The sequence below is a fragment of the Narcine bancroftii genome, chromosome 2 (genome assembly GCF_036971445.1).
Source record: "Narcine bancroftii isolate sNarBan1 chromosome 2, sNarBan1.hap1, whole genome shotgun sequence".
Classification (NCBI taxonomy): Eukaryota; Metazoa; Chordata; class Chondrichthyes; order Torpediniformes; family Narcinidae; genus Narcine; species Narcine bancroftii.
The window spans coordinates 37,841,111-37,868,368 of record NC_091470.1 but is presented as its reverse complement, the minus strand read 5'-3'; the positions used below and the strand labels follow the sequence as shown (position 1 = coordinate 37,868,368).

Genomic DNA, 27,258 nt, shown 5'->3' with positions numbered 1-27,258 from the left:
ATGCACAGAAACAATCTAGCAATATTATTCATGCAGCTATTCTGTTGAGTTTCTCTAGCTTTGTGTTTTTACCCGATCCTGTTCCACTGTTTCCATCTCTTTACCTACTCCTCTACTTATTTTTTCCCCTTTAACTTTTTAATCTCACCCAACCTCTTTCTAATGGTCTCTCCCTGTACCTGTCCTTTCACCTCTCACACCTTCTGTCCTTTACCCTATTACCTCTAGACCCCTCTCCCGGCTTCTTTCCTTCTTTATATAGGCATTTCACTTTTTTAAAAAAAACGGTCTTAATCTTAACCTTGATGAAAGGGTCCCAACCCAAACCATTGATGCGACTTACTTGCTGAGTTCCTTCAGCAATTCTTTGCTCAAGGTTCCAGCAGCTACAGGTTTTGTGTTTTTCTATGTATTTTAACTTTCTCATTTTACCAGGTTTATTACTCCCAAATTATTTTTTTTCAGGCCTCACCTGCTCTGTAGAAGCAGCACTGGAAAATCCAGCGTGCTGACCAGACCCCCTGTAGATTGAGTTTGTGCACTCCCATGGTAATTTGTTCTTTCCTCGGCCAGCACTTAATACTCTTCTGAATGAGGTATATTCATCTGTATTGGGGCTGGGTGATCCATATCCCACAGATCGATGCTCACGATCACCATGATAACTGTGGGCACTCTGGGTTCTTCCACCAGCCAGCAGCCACTCAGTATCTGCTCCTAATGGAGCCTGCATCCCTCGACCATGGGCAGAAGATGGCATAGGTATTGCGTATTCCACAAGTCCTTGAAGAGTTAATTTTGGCAGAGCTCTCCTTGCCAGTCGGGCTTGTATTGCTGCCATTACACCATCCCCATCTTCCCGTAATTCCACAGCATCCACTGCCTTAATCAAAAATGTCTTGTTGGAACCAAATGATGAAGATAACACAGCAAATGCCTCCAATGCAGCATGGCGTACCTTTCTCTTGGAGTCAATCAACGTTGGAGCAATAACTACACAAAGATTAGGCAAATCAAATTTTTCACTTGGAAAAGTCAAAAGTGAAGCAATGGCAATGTTTAATATTTCCTCCCGAACTCTGGAATTTTTATGTTTTATATTGTCAAGCAGAATATCGAGTATTTTTTGAGGTCGAACCCACTTCATTAAACCCATAAAAACTTTCATACATTCCTGTTTGGTGACAATTTTATTATCACCTAGCACTTTCATTGTTGCAAATATAATGGGTTTGAGATAATTTACGACATCATTATTTAACTTAACTACCAGTAAATTGATGATTTCCAATGTACCATGTACAACTTTAAAATTGGAATCTTCAAGCAAAGTACTTAAAAAGCCAGTAAAATCCAAAATAGCTGTGGAAGACAGAGCCATAAAGCTAAAGCTCTCAATTACATTCTTTAGCTCTTCAACAGCACACATTCTACTCTTATAATCTTCCTGGTCTAGAAGACGAATGTATAATTCCTGTGGAATAATTTCAAACTGTAGGTTGCTATGATCGTTGGAAACTGGTTTGGACAATTGGGAGATGTCTTCAATGATTGATCTTCCACGGAATTGTGAATTTGTTCTAAAGTTTCTATTTAACTCCAGCTCAGGAACTACATCTCCATTTAATTTTGCCTGTGATTCATATTTGATTTCCATCAATTTGTTATAATCTCTTCTAAGCGTCAGTGGCAAACGTTTTAAGTAGGAGTTGAATTCTTCTTCACCTAAATGATGCTTTATATGTTCCATGGTAGCAAAAGCTGAAAATGAGTCATCCACACTATCACCATTTAGTTTTTTTGCTAAACAAAGGGTTATATCAAATAAGTTGTCATTTTTGAACTCCTCCGTGAGCAAGATGGGTAAAACAACTGTTGCAGCTTTCCTAACAGAAGGATCATTGCTTTCGAATCCATGCTCAATCAGAGCCCAGAAAACGTCCTTCGCGATGCTGGGGCATTTTAAACATGCATGCAAGGTTTGCACGAGTTCCTTGTGCACATGAAGGCTGTCATCCCGTAGACTCCAGATAAGAAGGGGCAGCACCGCAGCCCTAAAATATTCCAGATCTGAATCCGATCCTTGAATAAATTCTGATATCAACTGGAGACCGGCCACTTTGACCTCCCCTCTGTCGTCCACCAGCACTTCATTCAAAGTTGAGAAAAGCTCTTTTTTGTTAGAAAAGACCAATCTGCCCGCATTCTGCCTGACGCGAAGACGGAGCGTCTTGAGTGCCCCGGTGCGTTTGATCAAAGCCTGGCTCCGGAGGTGCCGAAGGATCGTCTCCTCTTCCATGGTCACCGTGGAGCGGGAAGGCGCCACAACCGCCGGGCTATCGTTCCTCCTCGCCGACATCACGCCATTCCGAGAGCGGCTCCAGCAGGGAACACCACTGCCCACGTCGCTGCCTGCTCTGCGGTCACCGCAACTCGAGTAGCTGTTCTGACCGTATTTAAACACCGGCGGAAGGCACTTGGTGACCGGACCTGCCATGAAACCTCCCCTCAAGCGGCAGCCGGTCGAGCGCCAGCGACCGTAAACGCCACCGTCTCCAGGGCTTCATGGCTTCCTCTCTGACGTCAACAAATTCTTTTTTTTCCCTATGACGTGTTCCTTTCTGTACACTAATCGGTGCATTCCCCTTTCCCCACCTCCAGCCTGACTTTCCTTCCGAACAGACCGCATCCGCCCCGCCGCGCACGCGCAGCGCCCCCCGCGCGAGCTGGTTTGAAACCACCCCCAGCAAAATGGCCGTAACTAGGCAAAGCCGTCACGTGATCAGATCGAATTTTTCACCACACAACGCTTCCATGGTGAGGAGAGGTCGCCGACGATCAGCGCTTGACCGAGGATGCTGGGAACTGGAGTTCGGGCGCTCCTCTCGCTGGCCGATCGTACTACAATTCCCATACTCTGTGCACAAAGACAGAGAAAAAAGCGTGAGCGATCACCTTAAAAGAAATGAACAACTTCGATGTTCTTGCAAGTTTTAAGCAAGTAAAATGTTTTTATAATCCGAGAAGCAATTGTTATTTCCCCCCCCCCCTCTATTTTTGTTAAAAATCACAACCTTGGCCGGAAATTACGCATTCCCCACCTGTTTTGTATTTGGGTTTGATAAGGAATTGGAAGATTGGCTCATCCTGAGTTTAGCGGTTTGTATTGTATTCCTGTTCGATAAGTTGTTTTGATTGTGATGCTTTCAAATGTTTGTATTTTGCTTCTTTAAAAATACAGTAACTGGCATTTTTATGTGTAGTAATGCATTTGTTTGAAATAGGCCAAGGGCCTTTATTGGCTCCAACGAATTGGTGAGTTAATTTATGAAAAATAAAAGAACGTTCTTGCTGAATGGGAGACCTACGTATGGATATTTTGTATGCAACCAGCATCACCACACGAAAGATATATTTTCTAATAAAAAGTGTGATCTTTGTTTTGAAAGATTTGGTGAAAAGATTTTTTTTAACTTAGATGATTCTCATCCCATTGCAGAATAAAAGTAAAAACTAAATGTTTTGGTGTATTCATGATGTACATCACGAATGCCTTTTCCTGCAGTAATGTTCTTATGAAACTTTCCTTCATTCATTATTCCCTGATTATTTGTGAAGGGTATGTCTAAAGCAGCATCAGAAAAAAAACATTTGCAACAGTTCGAATGAATATCATTGATCCTTCTCTGTACACTTTACTTTTTCACAAACTGGGTGGTGGGTATTCATTAGTTTATTGTCATTGTCCTGAGATGGACTGAAAAACTTAGTTTTGCATTTCACATCTGGCAGTTTGCCAAAAGTCACCCCCCCCCCCCCCCCCGGTGCTATTTCTGATCCAGAGGAAACTAGCAATATTAATAATATGCAAGAGGAAGTGATATTACAATTACAACTTTTAAAATCTATTTGGACAAGAATAGGAATGATTTTTCAAGCGATGTGGGCAAAGCACAAGCAATGGGGTTGAACTCTGGTAGGCAGTTGGGTCACTGTGAATGAGTTGTGTTAAAGGGCCTATTACCATTTTTAAAATTCTTGAGTCTAATATTTATTCTCCTTCAAGCTTGAATTGTACACCAGATGAATATTTTCATCTGTACCACCTTAAGTTGAATTAGGGGTAGTGATCAAAGTATTGAAAGTAAAATGTCAATCTTCAGCAGTAGTTTTCTATAATCTATTACCTGTACCAACCTTGCAACGATAATGTTGTAAATATAATTTGAAGATGATTGTGTAGAAAAATAGGAAATCTGTATTTTGTCTCTTAAGACTATTGCTGAACTTGGGGAAGATATCCTTCAGGATGAAATTGTGGAAATGAAATTTTCCATTGATCAAAATTAATGCTTTTCATTCCTGTCAGTACAAAAAAAAATGAGGGGGAGATTAATTGTCACTGTCCATTTGTACACTGAGTTATTTAAGCCAATCATAGCCGGCAATTTACACTAAATTGATATTTCACATCTTTATTACTAAGAAGGGAAAAAGGGGTGAAATTGAATTGACTGGATCAAAGCAGGGAAATGGGACTTTTAAATTGCCTTGGAAATATGTCAATTCAGAGAGAGAATTTTTTTGCATTCCAATTCATTTGTTAGCCAATTGTACCAGGACAACCTGAAAAACAGCGTCCATGGTGCAAAACATGCATGCAGATATGACCCACACACAGTGCATGTGTACATATATTGAACTATATAGTAGAGTCACGGGGATTTGTTTCAGCAGTAATTCAACAGTTTCACTGCCTGTGGGAAGAAGCTGTTACTCAGCTTGGTGGTTCTGGCTCTGATATTTCTGTATCTCCTTCCCAAATGGGGAAGCTGGAAGATGCTGCGTGCAGGATGGTAGGAGTCCTCCCTGATTTTGTGAGCCTCTTTCTTATTCTTTGATTTAAGGCTTTAGATCATATAGATTAAATATTTTTTAGACTTTAAAAAATGGAGGAGTATTAATATGAATTTGATTAGCTTCCTTATATATCTGCTTTACCATATTTTCTTTTTGGAATATTGTGGCTTATGGCATTAGAAACATTTAAATATGAGTAAGTACCTGCTAAGGGAAATAATGAATTTTTAATGAATAAGACCTGCACTGAGCAGATATTTATGTACACCTCACCTGCAATTTGATGCCTTTTGATCATTTTGCACCTATTGTGGTGTGGGATATCAAACAATGTTTTTAATTTGGAATAGTCTGTTTGCATTCAAGATTCCTTGGTCAATTTCAAATGCATTAAGATTGTGTAATTGTGATTAAAAATCTCATTAACAAAAGCATATTCACAGCCAGCTTTCTTTACTCTAGCAAAATTGTATTAAAGCTTGAGCCCACTTATTACATTAGCATGATCCTTGCATCTCACAAAAACTAACCTGTGGAATTTGGAATTATACTTGTGTTGTTGATATGACCTTGCTGAGTTTAACTTTTTTTGGTGATAACAAGAATTCTTCATTGAATTTGCTGTGCTTGTTTGAAATCAAAGATTTGAATGGTGACTGAACTAAACTAATTCACTGTGAGTGTGATTACATGATGATCGAGAAAGTTCAGCACACTAAATCATGGCTGTACCCATTGGCAGATAATTCAAGAGCACAAGACATGATTTCAAACGATAAGCGAAAATGCACAGATTCTGAGGGGGGAAAAAACCTTTATGCTTCATGGGGATGATCTGATTCTTGCCTGTAAGGCACAGTAGAAACAACGTTTATTAAAAAAGAGAATGACAGCACTGTAGCACTTCCTGACAGCAGCAGTGAGTGCTCTGTGTGGAATTGCACTTTCTTCCAGTGATCGCATGGGTTTCCTCCCACTCTCCAACGACATGAAGATTTAAGGGTTAATTGGCCACTGAATTGCACCTAGTTGTTACGGAGAGGACAGTTGATGAGATTGTGGAGATCACAGAAATGGGATTAATGTAAGATTAGTGTAAATAGGTGGTGGATGATGACGCAGACACATTGGGGCAAAAAGCCTGTTTCTGTGCTGCATCTTTCCCAATAATGCAGATTTTGTGAACCTCTTATTCTTTGATTCAAAGCTTTACAGTGAAAAGAGCAAATTTTGAATATCATGGGTCCTGTAAAATACTGGATTTGATAATTTGGCCATTAAATCATGTTAACGATCAAACATGAATCAGTTATTTGATTAGCAGCCATCAATATAAATCTTCTACATACTGGTAATTGTAGCTGCAACATGTACAACCTTCCTTTTACATGGGTGGAAGTTAACATGAGTGTCTATGAGCAATGAGCTCATTAAATTATATGTTTGGAACATCATCACCTCCAAGTTTCCTAACATCCAAACTTTATTTAGTCACTTGTTGACTATCACCAGGTCAAAAGTTTGGGCCTTGCTATCTAACAGCATTGTGGAGAAGAAATTAAATGGTGCTTTAGAAAAGTAATCAGGGAAAGATGGGTAACCTTGCTGGTGATACTTGCATCCTAAATAATTAGTTTTAAAAATTGGTGTCTTCACTTCATGGCAAATGTTTGAATTAAATTAAAGGTTATATATGTCAGTTGAATAAATTTAATTTTGATTATGTGCATCACGAAGTTTAACCTTACACTCTAGTGCTCACTTCTTTAACAAATGAATCCACAGGTGGTAGTGCTTGGTTATTCTATACCTAAGCATGGTTTAAATTTTAAATTTAAACATACAGCACGGTTACAGGCTATTTTAGCCCTTGAGTGCGTCTCGCCCAATTTACACCCAATTAACCTACACTCCCGATATGTTTTGAATGGTGTGAGGAAACCAGAGCCCCCAGGGAAACCCCACACAGACGCAGGGAGAATGTACAAACTCCTTAGTGTGGGATTCAAACCTCAGTTCAGATCGCTGGCACTGTAAAGGCGTTGCGCCAACCATGTCTTTGTCTACTTCATCAACTGGCACTACATCTTCTTACAGCTGAACTGGGTAGTAGTTCAAACAACACTTGAGAATCAATTCATGAGAGAATTTGTTGTTGCATAACTTTCATTGTTTTAAGGTTTTTGTACAGTGTTGTTTGTATCCTTTGTTACAACTTTGAATAAGTTGCATGTAACTGGCAAGCCCAAGCAGATACTCAAGTGAGACCTTGTAAACAAATTTCTCTGAAGTTTTACATGGAATTCTTGGCAAAAAGATAATGGCTAATAATTCAATATAACTTCAATAATTATAATTGTATAGTTTCAATGTTTTAAGTTGGATGAATGAACATAGAACAAGAGCAGTTCAACATTGTCTGTGTTAATGCTAAATGGCTTCAGCGTGCACATGATTCTTGTTCTATTCTCTGCACATTCCTGTGTATATCCAACAGCCTGTTTAAACTCCAGACATCTACCATTTTCTGTGGATTTAAGAATGTTTTTTTAAATAAAAATCTATTATTTTCTTTAAACTTTCTGCCTTCCTTTCAGTGCATGTCCTCTAGTATCTGACACTCTGAGCCAGGGGAAAAATCCTGAATGTCTACCCTATCAATGCCTCTCATAGTTTTATAAATTTCTTTCTATTCTTCTGTTAGCCTCCATTCCAGGATGGTTCCATTAAATTGCACATTTACCTTACAAGACCAACTCAATGTTCAAACACTTTTATTGGTTCCTTGTAGTTCACGCTGATATTCTTTTAACTTCTGAGGACAGAACTCGGAACTGCAAAATTTCCATTTTGTACCACACCATGAAGGGTGGATTTTTGGATACTCCACAAGTATTGGTTGGTCAAACAAATTCAACCATGTTTGATGTGCTAAGTGGCAAATAAAACTAGTGTGGGTTCTCCTTTGATCCACATTACACATAATGCAAAATAATTGGGTATTTCAAGAGGTCTAATGTGATTCTGTTGCTGCGGCCTTCAAGCTTTATTGTAATGACTAGGTTTTCAATGTAGTCCAATTAACAAAGCCCTGTTTCTGCATTTTTGGCCAATGTAACTGAGAAAGTCTCATAATGTTCCTAACCATATCTGTTACCTGCACTTTTTCTGTGAGCTGGTAGCCTGTTCCCTTCACAGTCATGTTTAGACAGCTGTCCTTTTAATTTAAAAAAAAATGTTGCTACTTGGACATTAAATTTGAAAGCACTTTGAAGATTAGTTCTGGTCCACATTAATAGTTCCTTAAAATTTTCAACTCTGAATATGGCCACAGCGAACATCTTTGAGGATGTGTACAAGCCCTTGAGTGTTGCTCTGCTTGGCTTGGACCGAGAAATTATTTATTATTAAGTTCAATAAAATCTATTTTTATCATTAAAAAAAAATCTTGCTGATTAAGGATCAGTATTATGAGCAGCGAAAAAAATTTTTGGTGAAGTATCAATATATTCTTATCCATTATGTTATTTAATTTATTGACCTACTTTGTTCACAAATTCTAGATTGCCTTTTGACTTCTACACATGTGAAGAAATACTTGCCAGAGAGTAAGTCCTTGGTAAGTACATATGAAGTAAATATTGTTTTTGGATTGTCTTGTGATGAATCTATAATTAGCTTTAATATGTCATTTCATAATCTATATTGAGATGTATTGTAGTCTATTTTAAAGTTTTTGAACAAAATTTGATATGTATTTTCTCAAATGTTTAAATTTTTAATGCCAAATTCAAATATTGTAATGTTAAAGTTTTCTTAGTTACAGTTGAGGATTATCTTTTTATCTCTAAATATTTCATTCAGATGGACCAGTCCCCTCAGTCCTACATGTTTGCCAATCTGACACATCCTCATTCTGAGCAGTTACTGCAGGGATTAAATCTTCTTCGACAGCATCGTGAGCTTTGTGACATTGTTCTCCGGGTTGGTGATGTCAAGATCCATGCACACAAGGTGGTGCTGGCTAGCATCAGCCCATACTTCAAAGCCATGTTTACTGGAAACCTATCGGAGAATGAAAACTCTGAAGTTGAATTTCAGTGCATAGATGAGACTGCTTTGCAAGCTATTGTAGAGTATGCATACACTGGAACCATATTCATTTCACAAGATACAGTAGAATCTCTCCTACCAGCTGCAAATTTGCTTCAGATCAAACTAGTACTAAAAGAATGTTGTACATTTCTTGAAAGCCAGCTTGATCCTGGCAATTGCATTGGCATTTCCCGGTTTGCTGAAATATATGGTTGCCATGACTTGTATCTTGCTGCCAACAAGTACATCTGTCAGAATTTTGAAGAGGTCTGTAAGACTGAAGAGTTTTTTGAGTTAAACCACACGGAGTTGGATGAAATCATTTCAAATGACTGTCTGAATGTTGTGACTGAGGAGTCTGTTTTTTATGCATTAGAATCATGGATTAAATATGATGTGCAAGAGAGACAAAAATATCTAGCACAGCTATTGCACTGTGTTCGATTGCCATTATTAAGTGTAAAATTTCTGACAAGATTATATGAAGCAAATCAGCTAATTCGTGATGAACGTACCTGCAAACATCTTCTAAATGAAGCCCTTAAGTATCATTTTATGCCAGAGCACAGATTTTCCCATCAGACTGAGTTATTAACGCAACCACGTTGTGCTCCCAAAGTACTTTGTGCTGTTGGTGGAAAAACTGGATTGTTTGCAACGTTAGATAGGTAAGTAATTGAAGCAATGTAACATACAAATGAACAAGCATTCTTTATTTCTATTTTATTAAAGTGATATTTTTGCTGTGGAGATTAGAACCACTTCATATTGTGTGCAGTGTTATTTTCATATACACTGTGTGTGTTTACATCGAGACACACACACACACACACACACACACACACACACACACACACACACACACACACACACACACACACACACACACACACATTATATATATATAATATTTGGCTGAATACAATGAGGTAGAATTGTAAAATTTTGAGACTACAGATACAGACCCTTCAACCCAACTTGTCCATCTAACCAAGTTGTCTACCTAAACTAGTCCCATTTGCCTGTATTTGGTCCTTTTTTTAATGTATTCACTTCTACCACATCTTTTGGGAACTCACCAATTTGCCCACCAACCTCTGAAAAATGTTTCTGGGGCTCCTTTTTACATCCTTTCCCTCCTACCTTAAACCTCTGCTTTCTAGTTTTAGACTTCCTTATCATAAGATAAAGTCTACGACTATATCAAGATTCAATTTATTGTCATTGTAATAAAACTGTAATATTACATGAAATTGCTTTTGCTTGCTGTAAGGCAGATAGATTCACCATTGGCAGGAATTGTTTGAAGCACCTCCTTACAGTCAGAGAAAGAAAAGCAAAAGAGTTTCCCCCAGAGTCACCAAGTCTACGTAGATTCGCTTCCAGTGCTTATGCAGAGTCCATTCCAAACCATTGACAACCAGAACTCCAGATCTGAACCTCCAATGCAGTCAGGAACCCTTCAGCGCCTTTGGCACCCCCCCTGTCCTGGTTCTGATACCCCTTCAGCCAATTTCGAGCTAGTCTCCAGCAGTCCGCAGCCTCTGTTGGTTCCCTGCCTCAAGTTGCCAGCAGCCTGTTGCAAGCTTTGGTTTTTCAGCCGCAGAGCCCCCTCACTGATCCGCCACCATGGTCACTGTCCCGTGGATCATCTCCTCTACTTCTCCTTTGTGACTGTGATCCATGTCCTTTATGATTTTATAATCCTTTCTAAGGTTCTCTCCCAGCCTCTTATGCTCCAGGGAGAAAAGTCCCAGCCTATACAGCCTCTCATTATAATTCAAGCTCATTATCCTAGTAACGTTCTTGTGAATCTTTACTGCACCCTTTCCACCTCAATGATATTGTTCCTATATCTGACTTTGCACAATACTCCCAAGTGTGGTCTCACCAACCTTTTTTTACAGCATTGCTCTTAAATTTAATTTTAATTTTTTTTTACAGCGCAGTAGAAGCCAATTTTGTCCATTTTAAAACCATGCTGACAAATTACACCCAAATTAACCTATGAAACCCTGTATGTTTTGGAGGGTGGGACGAAACTTGAGCACCCAGAGAAACACAGGAAATGTACAAACTCCCTACAGACAGTGCCGCATTTGAACTCTGGTCGCTGGTGGTGTAATAGCGTCATGTTAATTGCTACACTAACGATGCTGTTCTTGTACTCAAATGCCTGACTGATGAAGGCAATCATTCTAAATGCCTTTTTTCATCACCTTCTCCACTTTCATGGAACTATGTACCTGTACCCCTTAAACTCTGTTCTACAGATTATTTTAGGGCATTGCCATTCACTTTGTAAATCCTGCCCTTATTTAACCTATCAAAGTACAGCACCTTGCACTTGCCTGAATTGAATTCCATCTGCCATACTTTGGCCCACCTTCCCAATTCATCTTGATACTGTTGAAATCTCAGATAACCTTTGCTGTCTATTACACCATCAACTTTAGTGTCATCTGCAAACTTGATAACTGTGCTAACTACATTTAATCCAAGTTGTTAACATAGATAACAAACTGTAAATCCTGCATTGAACCTTGGGGCAAGGTTCCAATTGGAATAATGGCCCTCAACTACCATCTTACCATTAAGCCAATTCTGGATCCAGTTGGCCAGCTCAGACTGTAGTCTGACCTTTCAGACCAGCCTACCATACAGGACCTTGTTAATGGTTTGATGAAGTCTATAGAGATATCTACTGCCCTGTTACCAATATTTTTGGTCACCTCTTTTAAAACAAACTCAGTTAAGTTTGTGAGACATGATTTCCCATGCACAAAGCCATGCTATCTCTCCTGAATCAGACCCTGGTTATCTAAATACAATTAGATCCTGCCTTTTAGAATCCCCTCCAGTAACATGCCCACTATTGAGTTAGGTTCATGGGCCTATAGTTCCCTGGCTTTTTTAAAAAAAAGCCAAAACATTGATAACCCTATGTTTAACAATTGGAGAAATATCTTTGCCAGAACTCCTGAAATTACTTCACTAGCTTACCCATTACATCTTGGAATATACTTGATCAGAACAGGAAGTTCGAATTTAGATTCCCAAACCCATTGTCTTATCCACTGTGATGGCAAAGCTAAATGCAAATTTGAGGAAATAACGCACCATTATTACCTCTGGTCATCCTTAAATGGTGTGGTGTTCAAGGAACTCAGAAGTAAATAGTGCAGACTTGAAGAAAATCCACAGAACTGAAGGGAAAGTGGCAGAGGTCTTAAAACACAAAAGGGAGTTGAGGTTGAATTTTTCAAATTTTAGGTAATCTCCACTCCCTTCTGGTTCCACTGTAACCCCATCACCAACTGGCCCCTCCCCCAATTTTTTTCCTAATTTGTTTATGTAATGCCACCTTTATTGCTTTGTTCTTGATAAAGAGTCCTGAAACATTGATAATTTCTACCCATGGATACCAGCTGACCCACTGAGTACCTCCAGCATCTCACTGTTTCTACAAGATCCCAGCATCTGCAGTCTTTGTGATTTCCTTGGACAGAAATTGAAGAATATCTTGCTCAAGTGGTGCATAGGTCATGAATGCTACAAATTTGAAAAATGAAATGATGCTGGATAACTTCCATTAGAAGTGAGTTGGGAAACCTAGGGTATTTAGTCTTGAAAGCAATATGTGATTTCAATATTTATTTTGAGTCACAGAGGGATGCAGCACAACAGCAGGGCCTTTGGCCCACTGAGTCCATGTCATCCATCAACCATGCATTTGCACTAATCCTAAGTTAACCCTATTTTTAAAAATTCTCCCCATGTTACTACAGTCAGTTTTACAGCACAGAAACAGGATCTTTGCCCATCTTGTCCATGCCTACCTATGCTAGTCCCATTTGCTTACATTTGGACCATAACCCTTTAAACCTTTCCAATCCATGTACCTGTTTATTTTTTTAAAAACTTTATAATCGTACCTGCCTCTACTACTTCCTCTGGCCACTCATTCCACATAACCAGGAGTGTATGTGGGTACTTTTTAAAAAAAAAAAAAAAAAAATTTCTTGCTCCCTTTAAATCTCTGCTTTCTAGTTTTAGATTCCCCTACCCTGGGAAAAAGACAATTATTTTTACTTTATCTCTTCCTCTCATGATTTTATTAACTAACCTCTGAGGTACACTAAGTCTCAAGTGCTGCAGGAAGATCAGTCCCAGCCTCTTTATAATTTAAGCCCATCAGTCCCAGTAATGTCTTGTGAATCTTTTCAGTACCCTTTCTGTCTGAATGTTATCTTTCCTATAAACTGGGCAATCAGAACGGCACACAATACTCTCCAAATGTCTCATTCACATCCTGTGCAGTTATAACTCGTACAGAGTGGCATGGTTAGCGTAGTGGTTAACACAATGCTATTACAGCGCTGGAGACCTGGGTTTGAATCCGGTGCTCTGTCTGGAGTCTGTACATTCTCCCTGTATCTCTATGGGTTTCATCTGGGTGCTCTGGTTTCCTCCTAGCTTTCAAAGCACACAGGGTTGTAGGTTAATTGGGTGTATTTGGGTGGTATGGGCTGGAAGGGCCTGTTACTGCTGTATGTCTAAATTTAACTCTCTGCTCTTGTATTCTGTACCTAGACTGAAGACAAGTGTACCAAATGTCTCTTGTATCTACCTGTGATGTCACTTTCATATAACTATTTACCTGTATCCCTCGGTTTCTCTGTTCTATAACACTCTTCAGGCATTAACATTCACTTTGTAAGTCCTTCCCTCATTTAATATACTAGAGTGCAAACTTTGTACTTGAGATAAATTCCATGTTTCATTCCTAAGTTGTCATCTGAGTTGTTAATATAGATGACAAACAACAGTATATCACTGGTCATAGACCTCTGATCTGAATAACATACCTCCATTACCACCCTCTGACTCCTATCAGTGAACCAATTCTATATCCAATTGGCCAGCCCGATTTGCAACTCATGCATTCTGACCTTCTGGATCATACAGGACTTTGTCAAAGGCCTTGCTGAAATCCATTTGGAAAATATCTCTGCCCTGACCTCATCAATATTTTTGGTCACTTTGTGAGAGACTATTTCCCATGCACAAAACCACATTGTCTATCCCTAATCAGTCTTTGCCTTTCCAAATACATATATATCTTATCCCTCAGAACCCCCTCCAGTCACGTGTAGTTAAACTCACTAGCCTGTAGTTCTCTGGCTTGTTCTTGCAACCTTGTTTAAACAATGGCACAACATTAACCATCCTCAATTCTTCAGGCACCTCTTCATTGCTTAGCAATTGTCTAAATATCTCTGCCAGGGCTGCTACATTTTCTTCCCTAGATTCACAGTGTTCTTGGATACACTTTATCAGGCCCTTTTTGTGCATTTTAAGAATTCTAGCACCAATTATTAAAATGATGTATTGATATGAAAATATCATTTGGCAAAAAGCAGGGATATACATGCCTCAAGTGACACAATCCCACTAACTTCAAAGAAGAGCGAGATGCTGTTGATGAAATAGGTGGGTGCTGTGTGCCTCAGTTTCCATCTTGAATGGTAATTGATACCAATTTAAAATAATTATGGCATCGTTTATCTCTGCACTTCTCAGTAATTCTTGTAAACGTTTGATAAAGTATCCTCTGCCATAACAATAATTTCAAAACAGCAGGTTAGCTAAGTACATATCCTGAATGCACATTAATAGTCAAATGTAGTTGTGGTTCCTTTGAACTTAATAGTAGACTTGTTATAATAAACAGACTTTATTTTTAACTATTCAACAAAAAAAATTGTCAAGCATTTTAAGGCTGATAAATGGAAAATTTGGGAAACAAATCAATGCAGCATGAGGAGGAATATGCTGAAATTGTGGTCCCTACATTACAGATTAATGTTACTATAACATTTTGTATAATAATCCATGCTTTTATTTTCACCTTTCCATTCTATTTGCAGTGTGGAAATGTATTTCCCTCAGACAGACTCCTGGACAGGTCTGGCACCACTCAGTAGCCCACGTTATGAATGTGGAGTTGCTGTTGTTGATCAGAAACTTTATGTAGTAGGAGGAATTGCAACTCACATTCAGCAAGGAATCAATTATCGAAAGCATGAGAATTTGGTGGAAGGTTGGAATCCAGAGACAAACAAATGGACAACTGTAGAAAGAATGAATGAATGCCGAAGCACTCTTGGAGTTGCTGTATTAGCCGGTGAACTGTATGCACTGGGTGGTTATGATGGAGAAAATTATTTGCAGTCTGTGGAAAAATACATTCCCAAAGTCAAAAAATGGCAGCCTGTTGCTCCTATGGGAAAAAGCCGAAGCTGTTTTGCAGCTGCAGTTTTGGATGGAATGATATATGCTATAGGAGGATATGGTCCTGCCCATATGAACAGGTAATGCAGTACAATCTTTACTCCATACAATATAGCTTTTAAAACACAAAGTTGTAATGTTAATTTGTTGAGAATAAATTGTAGAAATGTAAAAATATTTACTTTCATTAAGTCAAAACATCTGTTCCACGATTTTCACCACCTGAAGTGTTATATTTAGATGAGGCTGTCATTATCCCTTTGATATCTCTGTGTGGAGCCCTGGTTAATGATTCTAGGTACATAATTGCTGACCACAAATTATTTTGTGTGAAGACCCTTTTGTCTGCTAAATGCCCTGAAAACCACCCCATTAAACTCTAAATCCTAGTTTGTAACATTTTTTTTTCCCTGCCTGCTTTCTTCTGCTCCTCTTCTCCCCCACCCAGTCCTTATTTCCCTGGTTGAGATAAATTAACTCCACATGTGCCATGAATAAAACCTCAAGTTTTTGCTGCCCTTCACAAAATGATATCTTCATATCTTTCCACAGATAGTCTGACCTGGTTCCTTTCATTAATAAAACATACAAATTAGCAGGTTTAGGATACTCACCCCCTTGATGCTGCTCTGCCATTCAATATGAGGATGCTCTATCTGATTGTAACAAAAACTTGGCATTATTGTCTATGCTTGGTAACTTCCCCCCCCTCAATAAACCTCTATCTCTGGTTTAAAATTGTTAAAGAACCTTGCTTCCACTGTCCTTGTGGGAATAAGAGTTGCAAAGTCTCTCAGTCCTCAATTTTTAAAAAACCTTTGTCTGTCTTAAATGGGTGACATTATTTTCAAACAGAAACACCATAGCCCCAGATTTTCCCAAGAGAGGAAGCCTTCACTTGACATTCACAGTGCCCAGATCCCTCCTGGATATGGTTAATTTCTGACAAAGGATTTTGGACTTGAAAGGTTAACTCTGTTCCTATTTCCATATGTTTCTGTCAATTTTAGTTTTTTTATTCTTGATTTTTAGCATCTGCAAATTTTGATTTTTTTTTTCATTAGTCTAATTTTGGACTGTTTCAAATGTTTAAAAGCCCACCCATAATCTGAGACCAGTACTGTACACAGAGCTCCAGATGTGGTCTCATTTGTGCCCTTTTATAAATGAAGGAGAGCATCTCTACTTTTGTTGGCATTTTGCCTGAACAATAATGTCCTGCTAGCCTTCCTAATTACTTGCACTTTTACCAAATTGTGTACCAGCACACTCAGCTCTCTCTGTCGTCAAGTACTTTGCAGTCTTGAGGCTTTCTGTCAAAAAAGGTTAATTTCCCATTTTTCCACGATACTTGCCAGATCTTGTCAATTCAATTCACCTGTTTATGGCCCTTTTTGTATTTTCATGTCTTTGTTTTTTTTTCCCCAGAAATGTGGTGTTTTTATTTTGTCTTGTGTTCTTACTCCGGTTGATCTTGATGTGACATTTTAACCCTTCAAAAAGTTTGAAACCACTTTCAGGATTTGGGGGTGGGTTGAATACAAGAATGACTGTTTTCTTGGGTTGGGCCAATATATGGCTGGCCTAGTAATCAATTTCTGTGGTAGATTTATTGGCCTTTCTAATTAGCAAATTGACATTTTAAAATATTGTGCTTGGTATTAATAAAACTGATTTTAAATTAATTAAATCCCAATTTGAATTGTACATTATGGGCTAGGAGATCATTTCCTTCCAATTAAAAAAAAAATCTTAACTAGCTATTTTGAAAAATGGCATATATAAATCGTTGCTACCAACACCTGGTCATCAAATTTTCCAACAGGATTATTTCTGTTTTTGTTACAGAAATTGCATTTTTTTGTAAATGTCAATTCTTGCTTTCAAAACCAGCAATGGAATAACATGACATTGTGGAATCCAATGGCTATCAACTGTTGCCGTGGGCTGCTTCCAGCAGCTTTTCAAACCTTGCTAGTCACTTTCATCAGAGCAGGAAATGTGCTAAAATATTAATTGGGGAAGTCTTGCAATTCTTGTGCCATTTGTATATATTTTCCAAGTTTTTCTGAAAATTGAGTTCATATTTAATCTTAAACAGTTAAGTGTAGTATTGTTAAGAGCTTCATGTGCATCTTGCTTATCTAACACCATTTTCCCTATTTTGTGCATGAAAATAGTGTGGAGCGTTATGATCCAAGCAAAGATTCCTGGGAAATGGTAGCTCCAATGGCCGATAAAAGAATTAATTTTGGTGTTGGATCAATGCTTGGATTCATCTTTGTTGTTGGTGGACACAATGGTGTATCGCATTTGCAAAGTGTTGAGAGATATGAACCCCATCAAAATCAGTGGACTTTGTGCAGACCAATGAATGATCCTAGAACAGGTAAATATGATTTAACTCGTACCAGATAGTATCTTGTACTGTAACAATCTGTGATAGAACAATTATTTTGTCTTAATGTGTGCAATTTGGATGTTTTCACTGTAAAAAAATTTTTTACACAATTTTATGAAATAATTTTAAATAAAATATCATTCTGCTTTGACAGGAGTTGGTGCAGCCATTGTAGATAATTACCTCTATGTGGTGGGAGGTCATTCAGGGTCATCATACCTGAACATGGTACAGAGGTATGACCCAACCCTTGATACCTGGTCAGATTCTACTGGGATGTTGTCATGTCGATGCAACTTTGGACTTGCTGCATTTTGATGGTTGCTCTAATTTTGAAGAATTTTGATAATCAACCCTGCATGACAAGACAACCGACTGAGATTGAGAAAGAACACAATCTTTCACTGAGAATCTCGACTGCTACAGTTGGTATTTACTTGCAGAAGGTTTTGTTTTTAATTGAATTGGTTATATTGTGTGATCGTATGCTTATGGGGGAGATAAAATGATGCCTGAAACAGCCAGGGCTATCAAAAGCTCCAGCTTTTCCACCTTATGAACATTCCCCTCAATTTAAAAAAAATGTTGTCTCCAACCTTCCTCATAATTGTAAAAGATCGCACAAATTCAAAGACCTTTCAATTTGAAGAGTCCCATGTCTGTTTAGTGCATTTGTTCACTACAATATCATGTTCTATATAACATCTGTGATTCACAAGAGAAATTTTATACTTAAGGGCTGCCTTGTCATATCTGTCACAAGTTTTTGAATACAACTTTGTTGTTTGCTTGCATTTTGCAGTGTGATTCATGTAACTTGTATAGCTGAGTTTGTGTAATAACGTGCTATTAAAATTGTGTATATTTTGCTCCTTTTAATATTCCACCTGAATAAGATCATTTGTTAATATTTGATCTGGTTTTATTAAATTATCTGAAAAAGATCTTAATTGGATTACCTTTGCAATTTATACTTATTAGTTTGAAATTTTAGCAAAGTTCTAAATTTGCATTGTTACCAACCTATATTTGCAGAGCTTAAGATAGGAATACTATTTCTGAATTAAGTGGTTAAGACTTTGTGACTATAGCTTGTGATACTTTAATCAATATTGAAGTTTTAAGTATTTGTATATTTTGCCATGTTATTCGGCTCTAATTGGCAATTGTGTTTATTCATGTGTTCCTTTTGTAATATTCTACAGCTGCTGTGGAGGGAGACTTAGTACTGGTGCTATCCTAGAATTCAGGACACGTGTTATACACTTTATGTTGTAAATGTTCTGTGAATTTGTATTCTCCCCACTTTTTTTGAGTAGATCTTAAGTGCCTCTAAGCAAGCAAAGCTGGGGTGAAGGAATAATTTATACAATTAATTTTCAATACCCAAAATCCTTACCTTGCTGACTAACTTCTAATTAGTGTTGTAAAAATAGATTAATTTTCAAATGCCTCTCATTATGCATGGTTTTTCCAAATTCCAGCATGGACTTCCTTTTTTTAAAAAAAACAATATGGTTGCCAAACATTTGTTTCTATGCCATTTCTACATTTTGTCACTTTCCATTTTCATCTTAGAATATTTGTCTAGAATGTACTTCATGCTGATACTGTTTTCCTGTACGTAATGTGACATTAACTGAGGCAAACAATACCTACAATTGATATAAATATCCAAAATTATTTACAGATGCACTTTTTCCAAAATGTTACAATTATCTCCCAATAATACTGCAGCCTTTTCTGTACTTGTGCAAAAAAAATACAATTTATGTATAAGTTTGAACTAACTATCAGTTAGTTATTTGACTAGTATGTTTAGACTAGATTAGAAAAGTACCAACAAAGTTTATACACTTTGGTAGAGTGTACATTTTGGTTTTGATAAATAGTAATACATTTTGGTGGTTGCATGGACATGTGTCTGTACACATGCTTCAGGTCAGACATAATCATTGTGTGTTACTTAATATCTATCCTAACCTGGATCTTGATGGTGAAGGACACCTGTTTGTTGGAATAAAATGGTGCAATAACATTTTTATACGGCTTTTTTATTGTATAATTTGTACTTGTGGAAAGATAGGTTGATTTATGGAACTGTTGTGCTCTGAATATGACCACTTGCAAGTAAAATGTAACATTTGTGGAGTTCCTCGTATATTCAGAGTAAAATCCTTCTGGAACTTTCCATATTTCTAAATATAAGCAGAACATGATGTGCATTTTGTTTAATTTAAATAACAACATTATTTAAAGGACACAAACAAAAAAAAAGCAAAGTCTACCAAAACAACAACCTTGACTCCAAAGTTTGGCAAACTACACAGGTCCTACTGGTTTAGTTGCGCAAGTGTGATGGCTGTGATGTCATTAGCAAATGCAGTAATTGCTGGCAGTGGCGTTTGTGGAAATGATAACATTGTTAGTTTTGGCCAGTTATTTTAATATTTTTAAAAATATATTTATAAAATTTGCTATAAAGCATGCCAGACAGATTTTTATCCATTATAATGGAAACACAGATAGAACAGTATTTAAATACTTGGTCTTCATTTTCTGCAGTTAGATACAGTTGGGCATATCAGGAAATCCATCGTGTTCGGGGAACTTTCCGCTTGGCATTTCCTTAATAGCTTCCTTAATTTCAAAATCCATAAAAGGAGATTCCAATTCCTGAACATCAATTCTGTCTAATACCAGCAACTTTAATTTAGATAAATATGAATCAATAAACCCATTATCCTGTTTCCCCTCAGAAGTGTATAATTTTTGATAAAATGAATAAATTTGGTCATTAATTTCCTGAGGCTTACTTATTATTGAATTCTTTTTAATGGCATTAATAATCCAAGATGTCTGTCAGCCTTCAATTGCCAAGCAAGTACTTCATGAGCCCTATCCCCAACACATAATAACATTGTTTAGATGATTAATTAAGCGCTCAAACTGATAAGTTTGCAAAGTATTATAATGCCTTTTAACTGCTTCACTTAGTTGTGTAAACGCAACAAACGTGGGATGTGGGGTAATTTTCATCCTAAATTTAAAAAACATGCAATTCTTTGTTTACAATACAATATTCTTTCTTCAACTTGTCAACAATTAATTTATAATATGGAAGAAAAATATTACAGATCCTGAAAACCTAATATGGAAATAGAAAATAAAGTGAATAATTAAATGCACTTCTTGAATGAAATTGCAAACATTGAAACTTGGTGGAAAATCACCAGCAGGTTTAGCTTGAAGATCTTGACACTGGAGTTTTTGTCACAACTCAAGAGACCATTAAACAAGTGCCTGGAGAGGGCGCACAAAATCAGTGAACCGGTGCGGACTCGGAAGGCCAACAGAGCCTGTTTCCGCTCCGTAAATTGTTATATGGTTATTTATCAGTTTTCATGTTTTCCATATTAGGCACTTGTTTAATGGTCTCTTGAGTTGTGACAAAAAGGTTTCAGAAATTGTAACAAAATAGTAGCGACTGATACTTGACATGTTGAAGAATGTAACTTGGAAATGTTTCATTAAATCTGTTTTCATAGATTGTTGGCTTGATGAAGACAAAGCAATTGGCGTTTGTCTTATTGCTATCTCCTATGTTTTTTAAAGGCATGTTTTCAATTTGTTCTCAACATCATACTCTATTATCTAGTTTTACTAAAATGAAACATCTAGTTTTACTAAAATGCTTGTGCATTCAGTTCATACTTGATAAATACAAATATATTGGTAATGAACAAAAAAGCTGCTTCAAGAATTAACATTTTAATCATTTATTGCAGTATGCATTGCCCCATTTTCTGCCAAGCATTTTTTTCCTATTTTGGCTGAGTAAAGATTATATAAAACAAGCATTATGAAACTGCAATCGGAATACTGTTGTAAGGTATAATGTACTAGAAAAAAGTTTTCGTGGTTTCCATCTACTTGGCATTTATCTGTTATGAGATGTTTTGAAGGTTGATGTAAAGCTAATGCTTCTATGCTCTGCACCATTGAGAGAATTGCATGCAAATAAACTAAAGAAATGTTGGGAGATTTTGATGAATCAGGTAGAAGTTATACTTTGTTTTGAAATTGGTTGCAAGTTGGTTAGTTTAGTTAAATATTACTGGGTTGTCTTCACCAAAACAAAATATACATCATTCACTTAACATGTATAAGCCACATTTTGTATTAATTTCCATTATCTCTTCAGATTTTAAACTTTGGATGAATGACGATTGATATGCACACTATCTTATGGAAGTTTTATAAATGCAAATTACTTAAACTAACATGGCACAGCTATAGTTATTACTGATTTTATAGCTACCCTTAAAATCTTTCACAGTACTTAATTGGATTTTGTTTACTTGTCTTTAATTCTGTTCTATCCTCTATATCATTTTTAATAAAATATGACTCAATCTTTTAAAATGAAGATTAAAGACCTATTTGTATTTTGCCTTGAGGAATGACATCATTGTGAATTGTTAAATGTTAGCTTGTACTGTTGTATGCTCTACCTGCAAATATCAGCCTTTCACTTAAAGTATCATCTTGCCAGTTTTTTGGCATCTTTTGTGACTTGAGTAAAAGTGCTAAAAGACTGACATCACTTGTCCAGCTTTCACATGCTTGTGGTACAGCTGTGTCAAACACTGTTTGTTACAGTATAGTTTACAAAATAAATATTTAAATCTGAAGTATCTTGCATTATCTCCTTTTTACTTTAGCGTAGCTAAAGTGTAACACCATCTACGACTCAAATAACTTGCATTGGTTTTATTTAATCTAGACAAATATGTCCATCTAAATGTGCATTTTAAAAACTTATTTGGATTATTGCATATGGGGGAAAATCTCAACATTTGGTGACAATTTCTGGTAGAAATCTTTCTCTCACAATTTATATTGTGGGTAGGACATTCAAAGGTCGGGGTCTACAATCTTGATGTGCCATTATTTTTCCCTTGTGCAACCTTCCTACTACTTGTTCAATATCCAGTCATGTAATACCTATACTATCTCTTAATTAAGTGTATAAGTTTTACACGTTAGGGGTGTGAGGTACTCGAGATGGCAGAGGTCGACAGCATCGAGTCCACGCTGCTGAAGATCCAGCTGCGCTGGATGGGTCACGTCTCCAGAATGGAGGACCATCGCCTTCCCAAGATCGTATTATATGGCGAGCTCTCCACTGGCCACCGTGACAGAGGTGCACCAAAGAAAAGGTACAAGGACTGCCTAAAGAAATCTCTTGGTGCCTGCCACATTGACCACCGCCAGTGGGCTGATAACGCCTCAAACCGTGCATCTTGGCGCCTCACAGTTTGGCGGGCAGCAACCTCCTTTGAAGAAGACCGCAGAGCCCACCTCACTGACAAAAGGCAAAGGAGGAAAAACCCAACACCCAACCCCAACCAACCAATTTTCCCTTGCAACTGCTGCAATCGTGTCTGCCTGTCCCGCATCGGACTGGTCAGCCACAAACGAGCCTGCAGCTGATGTGGACTTTTTACCCCCTCCATAAATCTTCGTCCGCGAAGCCAAGCCAAAGAAAAGAAGTTTTACAGTTATGCCTGTCATGTGCTTTGGGGCATTGAAGTTGTGAAAGTCATGATTATTGAGTTCCTGGAGTATTATTCTAGATCTCTGATTAGTGAGCTGAAGATAGTTTTAATACTGTTAAGCATGTCTAGGGATTTAAATTCTTCCTTAAATCTAACAACAAATTAGTGCAAAACCACTAGATCATTGGATGACAAAAAAAAACCTGATTTCCTAACACCTTTCGGGGAAGGATATTCAGTTGTCCTTCCCTAATCTGACTTACTGAGTTGAGGGACAATTGGGAATGGACAATAAATACTAAGGTGATGTCCTCATCTCTGAAACTAATATTATAAGACAGTAATTTCTAATGAGATAACAAAAGCTAAATTAAAGCTTTTCTCTTCAACTATTTTAAGCTTGAATGGGAGTTGTGTTGAATCAAAAGTTGTAAGTATTATGGGTGCTATTCATCCTAAATAGAGAAATTTTGATTTTTCTACACAATCTGTCTTGCAACTTTGCCAATTTCCATCTCCATGTCATCATCTACTGCTGAAATCTTCATCTATCCTCTTACTACCTCCAAACAATACCTAATACACTGGCCCACTTCCTGAAACTTTAACGCAAAAATGTTGGCTCCATGCTTTCTAACAAAAGCCATATATTTGAACATTTGATGATTGAGTGATTTTTTAAAAAAAAGATTATAGTCCTGTCTGACAGCACAGTTTCAACTCTATCCTCTAATGCATTTCTTCCACACTCGTTTGCCATATTTTGTCTCCCCATGCTAGTTTCTCTGCAATTTTTTTAAAAGGTTCATATCTGACTAGCCTTCACAGGAAGAATGTGCAACCTTCACACAGACCACATGCAAGTCAGAAATGAAGCTGTGGTGATATGAGTCCATATGACTCTATTACAATGGTTCTCCCACTCACATACCACTTTAAGTATTCCCTATGCCATATGTGGTCTGTGATTAGGAAGGGATTCCTTCAGGTGGTATGTGCGTGGAAAGGAAAAGTTTGAAAACCACTGTTTTAATTGTACCTAATTGACTTGTTATGTGTATGGTTTCATAACTCCAAAGGAAATGGGTCAATGACAATTTTTCTCAAGTGAACTATTTCAGTAACAATTGGGTCTAGAGCAGTGATTCTCAACCTTCCCTTCCCACTCACATCCCACCTTAAGCAATCCCTTACTAATGTAATATTTGATTTGCTAAGTTTAAATGCTAATTCAGCTGGCAGAATCTTCAATATATTTGAGCATTTTAAAAGTTTTACTGTTTAAAATGACCTACTTGGAATAAGCATCCAATGATTAATTTTATCCTACCATAATTATCGGATAATTCCAATTATTAGTTTCAACAAGAACATAAAATTTCAGAGCAGAATTAAGCCATTCAATGAGGGTGCTCCACCATTCAAATTATGGCTCTTATATTTTACCTTTCGACCCCATTTCCGATGCCTTGCCATAATCTTTGATGTCCCTATTAATCAAGAACCTTTTTAACCTCTGTGGAGACTTGGTCTCCACAGATTCAACCTACTGACTGAAGAAACTCCTCATCTCTAAAGGGACATCCTTTTATTGTGAACTGTGTCCTCTGGCCCTTGACTCCCCCACTACTGGAAATATTCACGTTCATTCTATCTAGCCATTTCAATATTCAGTATGTTTCAATGAGATTCCCCCTCATACTTCTAAAATCTAGCAAGTACAGCACCAAAGCCATTAAACACTCCTCGTACATTAACCCTCTCATATCTGGGATTCTCACCAACCACTTTAACCATCTCCAATGCCAGAACATCCTTAATATGATGTTCAAAAGTGCTCGTAATATTACAGTTGTGATCTGACCGCCTTGGCATTACATCTTTGCCTTTACATCCCAGTCCTCTCAGAATTAATACCAAAATTGAATTTTTTTTTTCCTGAATCAACCTGAATGTTAACCTTTAGGAAATCCTGCACTAAATCTCCCAAATCTCTGGACCTCTGCTTTCTGAATTCACTCCCCATTTAGAAAATAGTCTGCTTTATACCTTCTACATATCATACACTTCTCTACACTGTATTCTATCTTCCTAACCTATCCAAGTCCCTCTGAAAACTTCCTACTTCCTCAAAACCACTTGTCCCTCCACCTGACTTTGTATCATGTACAGATGTGGCCACAAAACCATCAATTATGTAATCTAACTGATTTACAACTCCAACCACTGCAACACTAGTCACCAGGAGCCAAACAGAAAAGACCCCTTTTATTGCCATTCTTTGCCTTCTGCCAGTCAGCCAATCCTCTATGTATGTAACTCAACCAAATTCTGTAAGAACACAAATGCTGGAGAGGCTCAGCAGGTCAAGCAGTGAACTTTATATAGTACAGATACTCACCCTGATAAAGGGCTCAAGCCTGAAATGCTGGTTGTGTGTCTAACTGAATATTGTCTGGAGCAAACAAACCAGGGTCTCCAATCAGAATTGGGTGGGGAGTTATGTGCATTACAGTCCTATCGATGCAACATTTAAAAATCTTTAGGTTGATCTGTGTCTTAAATCTTTAACATTTTACCTACAGGACAATAACAGACCCTTCAATCCCATGAACCTGTGCAGCCCAAATCCCTGAATTAACCATTAGAGAACAGTACAACACAGAGACAGGTCCTTCAGCTCTTCGTTGGAGTCTGCTGAACTATTATTCAGCCCATTCCCACTGTCCTGCATCCAGCTCATTGCTCACCATACCCTTCCCATTCACATCCCTGTCCAAATCCTTCATTCTTAAAATTGACCCTTCATTCACTGTCACCCAGCAGCTCGTTCCACACTCCCACAACTCTCTGAACAAATTTCCTCTAATTTTCCCATAACACAAGTCCTCTAGTTTGTCTCTCAATGGATAATGCCGACCTACATTTAATGTCTATCCCCCTCATAATGTTAAATACCTCATTCAAATCTCCCTCATTTTCCTACCCTCCAGGGAATAAAGTCCTAACCTGTTAAACTTTTCCTTGGAACTGATTTCATGAAGTCCGGGCAACATCCTAGTAAATCTTCTCTTTCTGTATATCTTCCCTGTCGTTAGGTGAGGAGGAATTTCTACGAGATGAGGAGGAATTTCTTGACCCAGAGGTTGGTGAATCTGTGGAATTCATGAGAGTGGTGGCAGGCAGAATGGAATGCTCTTCCAATGAAATAGTTGTGACAGGGTCCCTTCTATCATTTAAGAGAAGGCTGGATGTGTACATGGAGGTGAGGGGGTTGGAGGGATATTGGTGGAGAGCAGGAGGATTGAGCTAGTGGAGTTGTTCTCGTGAACCAGTGCAGACTCGAAAGGCCAACTTGGCCTGTTTCCGCTCTGTAAATGGTTATATGGTATGCCAATACTTTTCCTGTAATACCATGGGCTCTTAAGCAGCCTCATGTGCAGTACCTTGTCAAAGGCCTTCTGAAAATCCAAGTAAACAACATCCACTGATTCCTTTGTGTACGCCAGTTGTTACTTCCTCAAAAAATTCCAACTGATTTGTGAGGCAAGATCTTCCCTGGAGGAATCCATATTGACTTTGGTCTATTTCATCTTGTACTTTCAATTACCTGAAACCTCATCCTTAATAATGAAATATAGAACCTTACCAACCACTAGGCTAACCAGTCTAAAAATGTCCTGTCTTTTGCCTCTCTCCCTTCTTATGGAGTGGAGTGACATTTGCAATTTTCCAGTCCTCCAGAATCCTTCCTGGCTGTGATTCATGAAAGATCACCACTTTAGTAATTACCCCTTTGGTCATTGTATCTGACAATTAAGTTTTCTAAATGAACCAATTTTTCTCAAAATCCCTGACTTTGTTATCATTGACTTTGATAACAATAGGTTTATCACTTTCCTTGGCAGCTATTGTGAGGGATCAATTCTAGAATACCTCCAGAATTTGGCAGAGATGAGCAGGCTGAAATTCAGGAAGTTTAAAAAAAAAGCACAAAATTATTTAGATTATAAAAATTAAAGCTGTATTTGGAAGTGAGTAAATTAT

The 27,258-nt window shown here is 37.7% G+C and overlaps 2 protein-coding genes across 5 annotated transcripts in view; one reads left to right on the top strand and one right to left on the bottom strand.

Moving 5' to 3' along the window:
• LOC138753395 (TOG array regulator of axonemal microtubules protein 1) overlaps positions 1 to 2,715 on the bottom strand; it is an 87,982-nt gene extending 85,267 nt beyond the window's left edge. The window contains exon 1 of one of the 3 annotated variants that reach the window (XM_069916335.1): positions 473 to 2,715. In XM_069916335.1, the coding sequence (XP_069772436.1) occupies positions 473 to 2,497 (2,025 nt within the window). In that variant the 5' untranslated portion in view covers positions 2,498 to 2,715. The remainder of the gene's footprint in view (positions 1 to 472) is intronic. The other 2 variants (XM_069916337.1, XM_069916336.1) reach the window with 2 other exon arrangements.
• On the top strand, positions 1,675 to 22,344 carry LOC138753396 (kelch-like protein 28). 2 transcript variants are annotated; one of them, XM_069916339.1, is made up of 6 exons: positions 1,675 to 3,001; positions 8,424 to 8,479; positions 8,725 to 9,623; positions 14,886 to 15,329; positions 17,430 to 17,638; positions 17,805 to 22,344. In XM_069916339.1, exons 3-6 carry the CDS (start codon positions 8,725 to 8,727, stop codon positions 17,966 to 17,968), a joined length of 1,716 nt encoding a protein of 571 aa, XP_069772440.1. In that variant the 5' UTR covers positions 1,675 to 3,001; positions 8,424 to 8,479; the 3' UTR covers positions 17,969 to 22,344. The 2 variants fall into 2 exon arrangements, with proteins under 2 accessions (XP_069772440.1, XP_069772439.1); XM_069916338.1 differs by having other exon boundaries at positions 1,675 to 3,159.
• Positions 22,345 to 27,258: the final 4,914 nt, after the last annotated feature.